The sequence below is a fragment of the Chinchilla lanigera genome, unplaced genomic scaffold (genome assembly GCF_000276665.1).
Source record: "Chinchilla lanigera isolate Chin_1 unplaced genomic scaffold, ChiLan1.0 scaffold00104, whole genome shotgun sequence".
Classification (NCBI taxonomy): domain Eukaryota; kingdom Metazoa; phylum Chordata; class Mammalia; order Rodentia; family Chinchillidae; genus Chinchilla; species Chinchilla lanigera.
This window is the reverse complement of record NW_004955505.1, coordinates 5610589-5628100: the sequence shown is the minus strand read 5'-3', so window position 1 is coordinate 5628100 and position 17512 is coordinate 5610589. Positions and strand designations below refer to the sequence as shown.

At 43.4% G+C, this 17512-nt stretch overlaps 1 protein-coding gene across 1 annotated transcript in view; it reads left to right on the top strand.

The window, feature by feature from the left end:
• Far2 (fatty acyl CoA reductase 2) overlaps positions 1 to 17512 on the top strand; it is a gene marked incomplete in the record, with an annotated part of 138389 nt that overhangs the window by 96134 nt on the left and 24743 nt on the right. Inside the window, 3 exon segments of the mRNA XM_013505936.1 lie at positions 684 to 912; positions 13157 to 13332; positions 13603 to 13782. Coding sequence (XP_013361390.1) covers positions 724 to 912; positions 13157 to 13332; positions 13603 to 13782 — 545 coding nt within the window.

Sequence of the window (17512 nt, the reverse complement as noted above, 5' to 3'; positions counted from 1 at the left end):
GAGTGATACATGAAGGAGAAGCTAGCACCCGACCCATTTTCCTCTCAAGGAAGAGAATAACACAGGTAGTCAGAAATGGCCGGACAGGACAGGACTAGTCAACCCCAGTGAAATGCAGTGGTTCCCTACATTGTTTTCTCTAAGGTAGTAACAGAGAACTACTTGCATCTTAACTTTTTAAAATGTGACAGCTCTTCTCAGCTTTGACTTCACAGGTTGTGCTTCACCCTCATGCTTTTCTGCCTGGAACAGCTTCCCCCACCTTCCTGACTTTGTGTTTCAGCGGGGGTCTCACCACCTATGCACCCCATTCCAAACCTTCGGGTCCTGCTCCGTATCCCTTGGCTGTGTGCCCGTTGTCTTTTCACTTACTACTTTATATTCAGTGGGGCACTAGTTTGAGTGTCCATCTCCTGCCTGGAAGGAAGCAGTTCCTTGACAGCGGGAGCCACGCCTTGCTCATCTCTATCTCACGGGTGCTGATGTAAAGGTAGTGCATGGAGTGAGCTCAGTAGGTATTGATCAGAAGAATCATGTTACCCGCACACCAGGACACCTCACACAGCCCGACCTCTTTTTCCTGCCTCAGAGCTTCTGGGAACGTGAGAGAGAAACATTTTGAGTGACTTTGCCTTTTAAATCTCCTGAGACCACAACTTCTTGTAATTTCTCTTCCTTTGTAGGAACCTCTTGCCAGAGCTGTGAAAGGGAAGAGAAGGAATCATGTCAACGATTGCGGCTTTCTACGGCAGCAAGTCCATTCTCATCACAGGCGCCACCGGCTTCCTGGGCAAAGTGCTGATGGAGAAGCTGTTCCGCACCAGCCCAGATCTGAAAATCATTTACGTCCTTGTGCGGCCCAAGGCTGGGCAGACACTGCAGCAGAGGGTTTTCCAGATCCTCAACAGTAAGGTGTGTGTGGGAGGGCGGTGTGTGTCCGGGCAGTGCGGCAGGTGAGGCTCCTCCCTGCGTGTCCCCTTAGAGCCAAAGGCCGGAATATCTGTGCAGACAGAGAGCAGGGCTCAGGGCAGCCGCTTGTGGAGATGAGAGAGCGTGTCCATTCAGCCCAGGGCACAGAGGGAACCATCTTGTTCTGAAATTACTAATAATTGAAATACTAAATCTCCCCACATGGATGCTCCAGGCTTAAAATCTTTTGCAAGCTCATCTGGACTCTTCCTTAATTCTTTTGCTAAATTCAAGGTGCCTGGGCCAGGGATATAGCTCAGTGGTACAGTGCCTACTTGGCAAGCACAAGGTCCTGAGTTCAATTCCTGGTATCAAAAAAAAAAAAAAAATGAAGGTGCGTTCCCTCCAGAATTTTGAATACTCTCCTATCATGTCCGATTCTGTGAGATGGACCAGCGATGACAGTAAGTAAACATGCTGTCACACTTCTGGATGCCCAAACCTTGCATGGTTTGGCTCTTACTATTGTCCATTAGGTTCTGAGGTGAAGACATTGAAAATGAAATATTGTTTATCTGTGAATGAGCGTTTGGGTATCAAATCCTTTTACCCCTCCACAAGTCTACATATCCTCTCAGGTGTAAATTTTAAAGAAGTATAACCTCTGGTCTCAAGCACATCCAAGTTCAGATTCTGGCCAGATTCATCATGTTTAACATAGAAATGATGACAATTACCTTCTGCAGAAATTGAATAAAAAAAAGGTATATATCTGGCTGCACGGTACCCTTTGGAGTACACAGATCACCAAGGCTATGCAAATGGAAGATCTGGAGAAGTGTTTCTTTTTACAAAATCACTCCAGTGTGCAATTGCTCCACCGCAACATCTTGAAGACACCTGTGGTTATAATCCTATAGCACATCCCACACTGACCGTCACACTCCCGTGCTGGCACCGGGATGAGATTTTGATACCAGCTACCACCGAGTGAACTTGGAGGTCCTCTTCTTGTCTCATGGAATTACTCAGCTGTGAGATAAATGATTAATAATAACCACTGATGGCCACTGAGTCCACGGCAGACTCTATTCCAGGCCTTATTCATGCCGCACCTCCTGTATCTCTGCAACAACCCTGTGAAGTAAGAACCACTCACAGCCTACTTGTATAGGTGGAGAAACAGCGTACAGTGCCAACCTCCCAGAGGTTAAAGGTCACGGGAGTCTCAGACCCCAAAGCCCCCTCCAGCGCCAGGTTTGCATAGCTGCTCCTACCCCACATCACCCTAGGGTAACTAATGGTTCTTTGGAATAAAACCAGAGGCTAACAGGTCATGAGCCCAAAGCTGGAATAGCTCCTGGGTCCGTCTTCAGACGGCCTTGCTTTGCTGCGTATTCCCAGTGGACTTTTTCATTACCCAGAAGATACACCTGCTCTGTCCAGTGCTATGCTCCCCACTACAGATTTCTACACAAGTAGTGTGTGGTCTTGGTCAGCATAGGCTTTGCCTTCTGCTTCTTTGGATGCATGCACTGTGTTTGATAAAGCAGAAACATTACCCTTGCTATGGCAATCTTGATTAGCCTGTGTATAACATCTGTGAAATGGCCTTGTGAATCCCCACCCACTGCTGGGTTACTTACTGTCAGCTGTGGGTTTTTATAAACAGGGGTTCTCAAAGTATGGACCCAAGACCAGCGGCATCATGTGAGCTGCCTGTCATTTTCGGAACAGAAGCAGGGCTTCAAAGTCAGAATCTCCCGGGTTTGAAGTGAAGCCCTGTCAACGAGCCGTGTGATAGAGGGCAAGGCACATGCCATGCGGGTCCTTGGCTTCTTCTCCTGTAAAACGTAGTGACAGTACCTTCCAGAGAGTGAGAGTACTGTCATCGCAGGTCTAACGTCATAAGGTACGGCCCTAGCCACTCTCCCCTATGGCCTCACATTTCATTGTTGTGCCATTTTTTTGTATCAATTTTTTTCTCTACAAATTTTTCCTCAAAGAAAAAGAATGTGCTGTGCATAGTATACTTGAAAATGTATTATTTGTGGTAAACTACCATGTCTACCCAGCTCCTTTACAGGAAACAAGAACGTATTCTGTTCCTTGACTATTAAAAAAGAAAGTCATTGGGTCCACAATCACATGCTTTCGTAGCACTGTGTGGGGTCAGATAGCTGTAAAGAGATTCTTTGCAGAAAATGTTAGCTACTTGCTCTCATCTTCGGGGCGTGCCCAGACTGAAGAGCTCCCACTGCCCGGTTCTAAATGCTGCGCTGTGAGGATGCTGCTGTTCCTGGCGATAAATAAACACGCACTCGAGGAGCTGCCCAGTGAGAGACTAGTCGTCTGAGACTCAAGGGATTATTCACCTTGAAGTTGAAAATTTGAAATAAAGACAAGTAAGATAGGGTTAGACTTTTTAAAATTACACAGATGGTCTACTTTTCAATGGTGAAAAAACCCATGGCTTATGTTAATTTTTTAATTTATGCCCATTTCACTTTGGTATCTAGCATCATTTAGTGGGGCTGGGGATTTAGCTCAGCGGCACAGCGCATGCCTGGCAAGCACAAGGTGAGTTCGATTCCCGGTACCGGAAAAAAAAAAAGAAAGAAACACATTTAGAATTATTTAGTGGACATACTTCTTTCTGTAAAATTAGCATGTTAACCTATTGTCTACATCTGTGCTATGCAACGTAGTAACTCTTAGCCCCATGTGACTATTTAAATTTAAACTCTTTACAAGTAAATGAAGTTTAAAATTCAGTTCCTCTTTCACACTAGCCAATGGTAATGGTTCTTTTATTGGGCAGAGCAGGGGTGGAATACTGCTATTCCTACATCGAGTTCTGTGATTATGTATCTGTGGAGTAGACGATACTGTGATCCAGACATCCATACTGCCCGTCGTTGTGAATCACACAGACCCTTACTCAAGTTTTTACTGTGTGCCAGTTGTTTGTAAGATACCAAGAATATGAAGACAAAACTGGCATAGCCAAGTCCAGTCCCAGAGCCTGACCTGTGGAAGGTGTGACCACAGTCAACCTGAGCTCTCCAGCGGGGGAGAGCAAAGTGAGAAAGGAGAAAGAATCCCACCCACCCAGGCATAGGCAATGAGGGGTAGGTGTTCAGGAAATTCTGAGCAATTGTGGAGCAGGGGGCAGTACATGAGATTAAGACTAAAGAGTATGCTGAGGCCAGATCCAGAAAGACTTCACCTACCTGTGTCAGGTTGCTTTCAGTTGAAATAGAAATTGAACTTGGCCTAAAAAGCAAAAGTATTGATTGAATCCAAGACGAGATGGTGAGGAGCGCTGACTCAATGGAGCTCAATGCCGGGGTCTGTGAGTCTCTCCGCTCTCCAGTTCTGTTCTGGCTTTCTTCCCCTAGGAATGAGCTGTGGCTGAGGCTCCAAGCTTCACATACATGCATGGCAGTCTTGGGATCAAGACTGCTGGCTGTCTTCTAAGACGTGCAACACTTTTCCAGAATGTCTCGGATGGCCAGTGTCCCTCACACCTCATTAGTCTGGGGAAAGTTACATGTCCACTTCTGAGCCTGAGGCAGCTCACCTACTGATCTGCTCAGAAACCTCAGACCCAAGGCGATCACTGTGCCGAGCTAAGAGTGCACAGAGATGAACGAGCCTCTCGCATTTCCTACGGTACCCTGGCTCCTGGAGAAGGGAGGTCGCCCGTTGGTGATTCAGAGAGGCAGGAACAGACGTTAGGAGGGAAGCATCCTGACCACAGCGTGTTTCTGGGTGGCACAGGCCTGAGCTGGTGTCCTCTGCCCACCTCTGAGCGGTGTGGCTGCAGTCCCGAGCCTCAGTTTCCATAGTAAAACAGCAGCAGTCAACATCCTTCGCACTACTGTGAGGTGTAAGTGGATTACAACTTCAGTAGTGCCTGGACCATACTAAGGACTGGCAGAGTAGCTTATCACGTTCTTAAGCACACGGGGGAGGGATTGAGCTCCACTTCTATAGCAGAGGGCTCCAATTATGGGCGGAGGCTCTTTTAAAACTTTTGGTTCTGACAGCTAGATGATTTCTTACATTTAAGTACAAAATAGTAATAATATAGTACGGGAGTGTGGCTGATGAAGACAACAGTGAGCTTGCGAGCTGTGCTGGGTGTCGTTGGTCGAGAGCTCTGCAGTTGCGACCCAAATCATTCCGCTCACAGGGCTGAGAATATCTACCATCCAGGCCTTGACGGGAGTGTGCCAACTCCTGGAGTAAAGAGAGGAAAAATGCCTGATAGAGAACATCTGACCTTGTTAGGTAAAATATGTTCTTATAAAATAATCTTAATGTACAGTGCAGCTAGAGGCAAAGTAAGAAAATTCCTAGAAGTTCACCAATGAAAAGGGAGAGCGAAAGGGAGGGAGAGATCAGTGGACAGATGAATACTGATGGGGAGCCAAACCTGTACCAGGCACTGAGCTGTGTGACAAGGAACCGCGGGGAATAAGGTAGTAAATAACAAAACAGACGGGAGGGCTCCTCATAGATCTAAGCCCCGCAGAGTAGACACCTTTTATATAATAAATAAGGAAATAAATGTCTCTTTAAGTATTTTTGAAAAGTACTGTGCAGGAAAAGAACAAGTTGCTCTGAGAGAGAACAGAAAGTGGGACCAGCTTCTAAGTCATGCTTCCAGAAGAGGACCCAGAGGTGGGTCTGTTAAAGCTTAGAAGCATTTCGAATGTTCTAGAAAATGCAAGAGGGCAATTGTGACTTTAGTATAGAGAGGGGCACCCTGAAATGTACTCTCATTTGTTAAAAATTTGGGAGAATAGATGAGAGCAGTGATGGTGAGCCTTTTAGGGACAAGTGCCCAAGCTGCAACCCAAAACCCACTTATCACGAACTGCCAGCACTGCAATTAAACCTGAGTGCTGAGGTTGTAGTTTAGAAAGGAACTCATGCATTAACGTCTTTGTCTTAAAAGAAAAACAAATAACATGTGTGCCACTGGATTAGGGGAAAGCTAAACCATATTAGAGTATTTCATTTTAAATAAAATATTGCAAGAATTTTAAACCATATCATTCTCTTTTTAGACAGCAGCCTAGGCTCTACTTGGTGAGCCTTTATCTGACTACATGACTAAAAAATTCCTAGAAGTATGAGTCATGCCTTCGCTACAGAATCAGAGGTGGGGAGAGACTTACAAAGAAATTTCCATATTTCAGTCTCTTGAGCAGTTTACATTAGAATAATTATTTCCTTTTAAAGCATTTATACATACTTTCAATAGTTCTCCTATAATGGCATAGGTCCTTTGAGGCAAAAGGCAGACATTTAATGACAAAAAGAAAGCTAAATTGTATGCTGAGGTCCAGTTCGAGGTCTGTGTGAAGAAACCTTATTGCAGAAGTGGGCAGAGGAGTGCACTTGCTTATAGAATGCTCACTGAACGCTGTGTAGAGCTTCCTCGAGGGTCTGCTTTGGACTCCGCCAGCCTGTACTTCACACTTTAGCCTCTGTCTCATTCTCGCTCTGAAGAATTTTTCTGTCTGGGTAAGCATTTTCTCTGGGAGGCCTCCTAGTGGACAAATATTTATGGAATATCTCATATGAATCAAGACCCAGTCTAGGTTATGACATTTAACTGACTATTCTGACATAAACAGTGATTGAAATGCATTGCTAAATAGGGCCTGGCATGGTTTTTTGTTTGGTTTTTAATTTTTGAGGTAACACGGATGAAACTGAGTGCTACTTGCATGGTAGATGGATGTTTTACCACTGGGCTACACTCCCAGCCCTCACAGTACAGCTTTTAAACAATATGTCTCTTTAGCACACTAGTAACCAATGAATCTTAGTGTTCCTAAAGGTATTATGCAAGGCTTGGAAATTCTCTTCTAAATATAACAATGAAAAAAAATCTAACTTGTCTTGATTATGGTGTGTCCCCAGGAAATGCGATAAAGAGAACATCTGTTCTATCTATTAAAAATCTGCGCATCTGCTTTATTCTTTTTCTTTCATGGCCATGCATAGCTGCCATCACTTCTCACTTCTGGTCTCTGTGCTTTCAGAGAGAAGCAACTGAACAGGGGGTGCTGTGGAGAGTTTCTGTTGCTGTTGTTGTGTTGTTGTTGTTGTAATCTATCGGGGGCTCAAGAATCAGAAAAGACAATTCATTCTTTTCCTATGACCAAGTGTCTCATGTTTGCTGAGCACATAAAGGGACATCAGTGGAGGGGAAGGAATCTGAGTAGCAGCAGACTCTTGAGGAACTTCTTAAAGACTTTCTCTAAGAAAACAACCAGAGGTGCACAAATAATATATATGTATGTTTATTATAGCATTATTTACAGTAACAAAACTGGAGCCAATGTGAATATTCCACAACAGAGGAATTATTAAACAAACAATACATACCTGTGTTGGATTAGGATGCAGGCATTAAAGTCATGTTTTATAGAATAGTAAATGGGGTGAGAAAATGCTTGCAAAATAATCAGGGCACAAAAAATGTAAAGTCATATTTGTTGGACTAATTTTATTTTTTTGACGTTTTCAAATTATAGTTGTAATGAAGATGTGACATTTATAGTGAGGAAAGAAACCACTTTATTTAATAGTGAAAAAATAAAAACAGTCATCTCCTATTTTCCAAATGCAATACAATCAACATGTTACACTGTCTTAGTGGGGACAAAATAAAACATTCTTTTAAAATAGCAAATAAGGCAGCAATGCAGTTATGAATTTCTAAAATTATGACAGCAAGTAAAAGTTCAATTAATTTTAGTTGTAGAATTGCTCACAAGAATTAATGTTTGACTTATTGTTACTAGAAATATGATAGTAAGCATTGAGCATTGCTTTCAAAAGCATCTCCTAGTTTTTCAGAAAGCGCAAGGAGCTTCTAAGGAAAATGTGCTCCGTGCCCCATGTTGGAGTGTACGCTGTCACCGCAGACCAGTGTGTTCCGCTTGTGGATCTCCAAGCCAGCTGCCTAGCCTTTTACTGGTGAAAATGTACTCATTTAATTGTGAACCAGTTAGCTTTCCATTGTATCAAAAACAAACCTAGGTTGAGATATTGTTACTCCATACTGCTATCTTGATATGCTTAAAATATCTGGGTGGTTCTTCTCATCACCAGAGAATGAGTTACAAATAAGTCATTCAGTTGTGAATTTTAAAGAAATGTTGAGGGCATTCTAAAGTTCCTTAGTGCCTTAAAAATGTCTGTTTTTAAAACAATCATATCCCACATTTATACATTTAAGATCTTAGTCAGTAGTCATCTACTTTGAATAATTTGTTAAGGAAACTTCAAGAAGGCAATATCCATGGAAAACAAAAATCCCAGGTAGTTGAAATTCCACTAAGAGTGATCTATGCACTTAACTAAGGGTGATTGTGAGCCCCTAAACAGGTTTCACAGAGGGAATATCGAAAAGGTTGCGCTCTTCCTATTAAGCCATGGTGTTATCTTACTCACTCCCCTTGTTGCCTGACACCTGACACCTGCACCTTCAAGGTGGAGAGCTTCTTTCTGGCTTATATTTTCAGTCCATGGTTGTCTGGCTCTGAGACCAAATGATGTGGCAGAGGGGCCCGGTGGAGAAGAGTGCTCATGTCCTGGGGGCCAGGAAGCAGAGAGAGGGAAGGGAGGAGCCAGGGAGACAGGCCCTTCCTGATCGCAGCCCCAGTGACCGCCTCGAACCAGGCCCAGCTCCCAGCAGCAAGTTACCTGTAGCGCCCCATACTTCACCTTCCAGAAGCTCCATCACAGAGTACAGGAGGAGCCTTAGACAAGGGGATGGTTGTCATGAGTTCATACCAAGTTGAGAGTGCAACTTCTGCAAAGACCAAACAAAATTCTAGGTCTGAGAGGTGGAGGAGACTGTCCTGCTGATGTCACCAGGAAAAGAATCAATAAACACAAAGCTTGACAGGTTTCACTGGACATTTAACATCAGCTTCCATGGAAAACTGTGTATTATTCAATAATCCCTCAGTGGTCTGAAGGAAAATCATCTCTGAAATGTAAGGAGAGCATTGGATGATGAACCAGGTAGGATTCATAACCTTGAGCACAGACCATAAAACCTAGTCCAGTTTAAGACAATAGAAGATAACATTATGAAATGGTAATTGAGTTCTTTTAAGGTATTTGGGGCTTAGCAGTTTGTGTAGACATTAGATAAATTAATCCCTAGGAGATACACTAATCTATATAAACAAATTAGCTATAAACTACAATAATGAACTTTGAACTAAGTAACACTTGCAAAGAAAAAGCCAAACAGTCTAGCACTGTGCATTATGGAGATACACACAATGGAATGAAAGTGTTGATTTCATTTAATTTGTTCCTTGATAATTTTTGAAGACTCTTGCAAAGAAAAAAAAAAACTATTTTCATTGTTGGTTTAGGTGGCACTGTGTAAAAGCTGCTATTCATTTCCAAAAATGAGTTTGTAATTGACATTAATGATTCCACAAACTCTTCACATAAGGAAAGGCCTACTGGAAACCAAAATTTGTATTTTAAATTCCCAAGTCCATTTTGTTCCATTACTGTTTTGTTTTGTGTTTCTTTTTCCTAAGAAGCTATCCCACAAAAAGCAAGAGGCTTCTGGACTGGGACTGGCTTGGTAACATTCCTAATAGCCTGGTTTTGATCCCCAGCACCAGGGGGAAAAAAATCAAGAGGGTCTGTAACTTTAGGATAACTAGAAGAAACATACTTTTCTGGAATTAAAATTTTCCCACGATTAACAAAGAATTGCTGTTCCTCAGTTTGACAGTTACTCAACACAGTTCAGTTGGTACATGTTCAACCCCTCCTCCAGGGGCCATTTCCTTTCCCTTATGGGAAAGGAGGAAGAAGGAAGGGAAGTGAAGGGGAGGGGAGGGAGGGAGGAGAGAGAGAGAGATTAAGGATATACCAACAGGTAGGCACTGGGCCAAGCATCTGACTTTCAATCGATAACAATAACCCACAACCTGCGGACCAACTCATCTGACTTTCATTATTCTGTTTAACCCCTGTGATATGACTACTCTTACCATTGCAGATGAGAAATTAGTCCAAGTAGTCTTCTAGCCAAGGTCACATAATCAGGCCCAAGGAAGTGACACGGCAGAATCGGAACACAGTTGTCTTCTCCAAAGCCTGTGTTCATAACTGAGCAGCATTTCCAACCCAAAGATGTTGCTTCTCTGGGTAACAACACTGGTACGAAAGTAGAGTAACTACTTGCCACTTCTGGGCACTCTCTTTTTTTTTTTTTTTTTTTTTTGTCTATACGTTGCCTAGGCTGTGATCCTCCTGCCTCAGTCTCCCAGAGTGCTAAGATGACAGGTCTTAGTCACCAGCATGATGGCTACTTTCTTCACTGTTTAGCATGGAGAATACAGAGAAGTCACCAATCCTGTTATAGAATAGAAATAATCTTAAGGTTAGTCTCCATCTTCCTAGCCATGCTTACTCCTTCCTTGGCCAAGGAGAACTCTATGAAATGCACCTTTGGTGCGGCAGTAGACCATAAGAGAAGAGCGCTGTGTTGCCCTTAGCATTCATTATAGGTTTTTATGTAAAGTGAACTAAAATTTGTTAAATGCGAAATTGTTTTTAAGAATAGCATGATATATGCTTAATCACGAATTCTCTGAGATCACAAAATAACACATGACTGACTTTTAGACAGTATGTGAAGAAAGACAGAAAGGCCCAGAAAGGTTAGTAACTTGCTCCAGTTACACAACTAGTGAGTAGCAGAATCACAATCCATACCCAGGCCTTCAGGTCTCCAGAGGGCTTGGGATCTTTCTAACACACCAGTAACTTTTACCTCAAGTGTGTGGCAGAACTACTCAAGCACATGTACGAAGTACGGGTACCCGAACTGCACCTCACCACTGTGGAATGAAACTGTCCCACAACTTGCCAGACACCCCTGCTACGTTCCAAAGTTGATAACTATACTATTTTACCACCTTCCCTTATGCTTTTATAGAAATGGTCCTCACTGATGCAATAGAAACTTCCAGGTTGGTTTTTTACATCTCCTGGGAATGACTAGCAAAATCCTAACATTCTGTGACTTTTTGGTAAAACTGTACATAGGGCGTGATGAGTTTCTGTTTTGAAAGTATTTTTCTCTGCTTTGATCTATAGGTACTTATTTGTTTTTTGTTGTTCTCAGAGTAAAGCTAACTTGTAGAAACTTTTGATTTGCTTTTATTCATCATTCCAGAAATTCTCTGAGGCTACTGTCTACTTTTGGAGTACCAGACATTGTACAGATTGTACATTAGTATAAAATACCTTGTGTTTTTCTCACCAAATAAAAAGTTTAAGCAAGTTTTGGTGTTTTGTTGGGATGAAATAATATAGTCATATTTCAAGAGATGGATTTGGCTCAAAGATGAATGAAACTCAAAGATTAACATGAGGAGAAAAGACAGGATTAGTTTCGATGACCTGCAGAAGTAAAAAGCAACCTCTGGTAGATCCTCGCAAAGCAAAGTACTGTGGATAACCACTCCATGATGGCCTAAAGATGACTACCAGATACCAGGACCCAAGTCCAGGGCCTTGCCCCGTTGTTCCAAAGGCATCATATACACGTGATGCTCCACCCTTCCCCCAGTTCCGGCTTTTCTGTCCTGGAGCCAGATGTTGACCAAAGTCACAGTCCACAGAATCCTAAATAAATTTCCAGTAAGTAATACCTATCAGGTAGACCCACGAAGAGCCTTCTACAAATTCAGTTGTTAAATGGGGAAATTGCATAAACTTTTCTTAAACCTATAAAAAATATCCAGCATAGGCTTGTTGTACAGTTAACATAAACTTGATACCAAAGGGACAAATACATTATGGTTAAAGCAAATATTTCTCATGTCTATGACTGAAATTAGAAGAACTATTTCTAGAATAGTTCTAGAAAAGCCAGAAAGACTGCTGTTGAGAAGCTGCCTAGGACACTTTGTCTACCTTATCAGTCCAGGCATCAAAAAACATTGAGGATTGACCTAACTTCTAAGTTATTTTCAGAATTGCAGTAATACCCACAGAAAGGGCTGACCTAATAGTGCGTAAAAATAGTAGCTCAGAGACAGAAGTGTGTTGGCTTCCCTGGCTGGCGTGTGAATCTGAGTCCCTTCCCCAGTCCTCTTCACGAGTTCCCCGATGGCCTCTGAACATAGTCTTGCCCGATGCAAATGGAACATGATTTCTCTGGAGACCGGATGCAACTTTGCATTATTCACAAAACAAAAGAAATCCTGGGGAGAGCTAGCTCTCCAGTGAAGGGAGGAAGCCTGCTCCTGAGAGTTAACAAAGAATTATGAAAGCATAATTTGGAATTTAGGGGACAAGGAATTTCGAGGGCAGAGGTTCTTGGTTACAGCTATTTTATGTTTGAAGCCACACACTAAATTTCACTTCTCTTAAGCTTTCTAAATGCAAACGTTTATATACTACAGCACAATCCTATCTTATCAAAATAGGCTAGAAACAAGACCATTTTTATTATAATTATGTTTTCTGAGAATGTGGAAAAATACCAGTTTAATCTAAGAATCTCTGCATGGAAGAAAAAGCAGAGAATCTGTTCCCTTTCTCCTTTATATGTGTAAGAATATTAAAAAATCAGTTAAGATCCCATAAAAACATATGAGCTCATGTACTTCTCATAACAAACATAAACAGCCATTTCTATTAGGTTGAGATTACATAAAGTTTTTGTTTCACCCATTACAAGTTGGCTTGATTTCTTGTTTCTAGTTATGTTTGTACTGCTAACGAATCTATTGACCTGAGTCAGTTAACCAAGTTTTTGGTAATTTTGCTGGTGATTTGTAAAGACTGGTAATTCTGCATTGAGAACAATAATTGGCCCCCCCAAACTGGAAGCTGTCCCCGCCACTTACAAACACGAGGCTGTCTGAGAGTGGGAAGGAAGGAGGATCAAGGCAGGATGTGGGTAACTTCCACTCCTTTAAAAGCTCAGCATAATCCCCTTGCTGGCTATTGGAGTGGACTGTTTGCAATGTTTTTTCACGTTAGAGAGGCAGGAGTTCTGCTAGCCTGGCTGGACCACAGGGAATGAAGCAGTGACTCTTGAATAGGTAGACCCGTTATGGGGTGATCTCAACTGAAAGCAGTTTCTGAGAAATACAATAAAATGAAGCAGTGCACTTGGAACAGTGTGGTGGTGACAATCTTTCTGTACTGATTTCTATTTATGTTTCAGCTCTTTGAGAAAGTCAAAGAAATTTGTCCGAACGTGCACGAGAAGATCAGACCTGTTAGTGCGGATCTTAACCAGCATGACTTTGGCATCAGCAAGGAAGACATGGATGAGCTTCTGTCCTCCACCAACATTGTCTTCCACTGTGCAGCCACCGTACGATTTGACGACCCTCTGCGGTACATTCTGGGCTCCTTCTCATGGCCTGCAAGTGTGTGTGTGTGTGCGTGTGCGTGCGTGTGTGTGTGTGCATGCACGTGTGCGCAAGTGTGAGATTCCTTATGGTTTCCATTCACAAGATTTATCTGCGTGTAACAGCCGCAGGTATCCTGTAACTGTGGAGCCACGGCCCATCCTTTTGTTTGTCCTTTAAGGCAGGCACCCAAGTCCAAGCGGCCGGGGAAGTTCCTGGCATGGTCCCTTATGGCGTCTCCCTGCTTACTCTGCAGACACGCTGTGCAGCTGAACGTCACTGCCACCCAGCAGCTCCTGTCCATGGCAAGCCAGATGCCCAAGCTTGAAGCCTTCATACACCTCTCCACGGCCTTTTCTAATTGCAACCTGAAGCACATAGATGAAGTGATCTATCCCTGTTCTGTAGAACCAAAGAAAATCATTGACTCCATGGAGTAAGTAGGGTCAAGGGGTGGGCCAGCAGCTGTTCTCTTGGATTCTTAGACATAGTTTCTCCCTTCTTGGCATTGTCCCTAGATAAAGGAAATATGATGCAGAGTATAAAATTTCAGGAGAAAATTGTTGGCATCAGAGGAACACAGGTTCAACCTGTGTCTCCACAACTTATAGCTGCATGAGTCGGAGCAAGTTTCTTGGACACTTCAGGCCCCATTCCATCTTGGTAAAATGGGCCCACCGCATGGTGGTGATGATAAATTCATGTTTGCAAGCAGCTGATTGATGGTAGGAAAGGAGCACTCTCAGAGATAACAGTGCCTCCAAGATCTGGCAGAAGGCCGTGGTCAGAATGGACGCCGAGCTGAAATATACTCTCCTTACTCTCCTCCTGCAAGCTCACTTGCATTTCTTCTTCCTACCGACAAAAAGAAACTACTTTCTCCTTGGGACTGGCTTTAGTCTCAAAATCAATACATTTCTGTTTTCTGCTTCTTTCTTCTTGTGCTCCATTTTACTAACTTTACCTGGTATTTTCTTTTTTAAACTACATAAAAATATTATAGAGGGAAAAATAACTACTTAATTCAGAATGAATTTGTCACATTGTAATGTCATACAATACTGTGCTTAGGTTTAAAATAGCCTCTTTACAAGGCTTTAGCTACATGAAGACTTTATTCCCTTCAGGACAAACATTTTTATATCCTCCAGGTCTAAAAACAGATGTTTTACCTGTCATTTAGAAATATCTAGGACGGAGGAATGAAAGTCACCTAAAGGATCTGGAATGACTTGGAGTTGCTAATAATTGACACTTTGCTTAATTGGTGTCAGGAACATGGCAGAGCCTGGATCTGTCTGGAGAGAAGGCGGGGTGGAGAAAAGGTGGGGTGAGCGATGCCTGGAATCTGCTCACAGCCTCGTGCATTTTCACAACAGAATAGGTCTGCGAGTCAGCGAGCTGCACTGTACTGCGCTGTCCCTTGCGAGGGCAGCATGTGCTCACTGGAGATGCCGCACAAAGGAACAAAACCTTTGACTGTAACCTGGCCGAGTTCCCGCACCCTGCGACATTGTTGGCCCCTATGACCCAGGAGGTCTGTGCAGTCAGAGGTGGGAAAGGAGTCCTGAGAGTTCACCCAGAAAGAGCTAGGAGCAGGGAGTTCACCCACAGCGAGGTCCCCCACAAGGTCTTTCACTCCCTGCCTCCCTCCCCAGCTGTGTCCAGACACGAACACCCCCAGGTTTCACAGAATAAGTTCACTTCCCAGGCGAGGAGGAGTTGGCTTGGCTTTAGGTCTTCAGTACTTCCTGTATCCTTCAAGTACACATGAAGGGCAAAGGTGTATGCATTATGACCCACTGTAACTGACATTTGTATTGCAGATTTTCAGGTGAAGGGTGCTCAACTAGTGTTAAATCATTTCAACCCAGATGTATTTACTTTGTTTCAGGAAACTATTTTATCTACTCAGAAGTGATGTTGTACACTCATAATCCCTACACCTTGGGAGGCTGAGGCAGGAGGATCACAAGTTTGAGCCAGGCCTGGGCAATTCAGCAACTACATGAGACCTAGCTCAAAATTTTAGTAATATCTTTAAAGAGTTGGTGGTGTAGCTTATTAGCTCAGTGTGAAGGCACTGGGTTCAAAGTACCACCAAAAGAGAGAGAGACAGAGGAGAGAACAAAATATTTTTTCTCTAATAAATTCCCTATTTAATTATTGACTTGTACTTAAAATAAAAGCTATCTTCCAAAGCTTGTAGTTTCCTGTTCCTTTGGAGATATTTATTAGGAGTAACCAAAGAGGACCAGCAGCTGTCTCTGCTCTTCCTACTCTGGTGGCTCTATTTTCTGAAAGAAGTCACGAGTTAGCAACAAGATAGTCAGCAAATCAGTGACAGCTAAGATTTTCCGCAATCAAAACAGTTTGGTTATGTTCTGTACCATGAAGTAGGAATAAAGGTACCAAATACATTAGTTACAAAATTCACACAAACACATTTAGGCAGCCTTAATTTTTTTTAAAAGTTGTGTTATATCCATTATTTAACCAAATAGATCTGCTAAGATAAACATTATATATTTGACCAAAAAATCATACTGAGAAGTGCCTGGGTTACAAGAGACAGAGCTGAGCTGCGTGTTTCTGTGTTTGATGCTGACAGCTACGCCCCGGGCTTGGGGCACCAGGGTGAACAGCGGGAAGCAGGGAGCTGAAGGCTGCCCCAGGGCTCTGGGAGGGCGGCCTCAGACAGGAGTGTGCCTGTGTGCTGAGGAACACCGTGTTCACACCAGGAGAGCTGAGCTATGCTGGGAAAAGTAGAAACTCAGTCTAGCACTTACACATTTCTTTTCAGGTTGGCCTCGGGATCATACCGATCAGCTGACCACGAGCCAAGCATTTATATTTGAATATCACCAGGCTTGAAACGGCAGTCAGAGCAGGGCTGCACTGTTTCCCTCATGAAGTGAGCAGTATTCATGTTGTCAGCCTGCTGGTGAGCCGTTCTGCATCCAGCACAGGGTTGGGCCAGGAAAGGTGTTTAAGAAAAGTCTGCAGAGAAATAGAGACTCATTCACCATGAGCACTAGGTCCAGACATAGCCTTCTGCCCAGTAAAAATTTCTGTTCACTCCGAAACTCACTCCACCACACTAGGTTGGTCACCACTGGCCTTTCTGCATCTCAGCTCTTCATGCTGCGGTTGGACATTTAACAACCTTGCGTCTTCACAGACACGCCCTCTGTTCTTTTCCCACATTCTCCCTACAGCCCCATCTCTTTTGGAGCTCAGCTGCACCGCGGACCTGGGGAATGTTCCTATGCAAATAATCCATGGCCATCTACTCCCCCAAAACCTTACGCAGGATGTCAATGGGCCGCACAAGGCCACTGTGTGGAAGAGTGTCATTCACTACTACGGTAGCTGGGTCCTGAGGACAGACAGCCGATTACACACACACTTTCAGGTGTAATCTCTGCTCTCCCAGTCTCACTGGCCAGTGGGCAAGCAGATACGTAAGCAAATACATACAGCACAATGATACAGCCATCGGGGAAGGCAAAGCCCAAGTTAAACGAGAATGCAAACGAGGGCTGGGGATATCGCTCAGTGGCACAGCCCCTGCCTAGGAGGTGTAAGGTTCTGAGTTTGATTCCTGGTACCAAAAAACAAAACGAGAGCAAGAGAGAATGCAAAGGTGGGCAGGAAGCAGCGCATCCAGACAGCTTTTCCTGAGGTCGCTGTAGACTTGCCAGTCTCTTTGCAGAAGAATATTAGGAGGAGATTCATTTTCTTCAGTCAGTCCATTCAGCTGCTATGTAAACAAAATCATTAATGATAGAATGTCAACACAACACATCGCAAAGCAAGACTGACAGTATAAACTAGATGTGTGTGTGCCTGTGTGTACATACAACAGACCCAGCCGCACTGCTGAGATCGACACCAACTTCATGTTTTTGCAACAATTTAAGTCCAAGTTCAGAATTGGGCGCCCATGGGAAGAAACAGCTCCCTGAGTACACTGACGAGCACTTGTTAATTACAGAAGAGAGCTCTGATTTATATGAAGTGTCTGCCATGCCTCTATTTACTGCTGAAATGACAGATGGAGAACACACAACAGCAGCACTCAGAACAGAGGATACGTCTTGAGGAGGGCCTTGCTCAGCCAGTGCCTGTGGAGGTTCGCATTAACCTCCTCTGAGTCTAGGAAG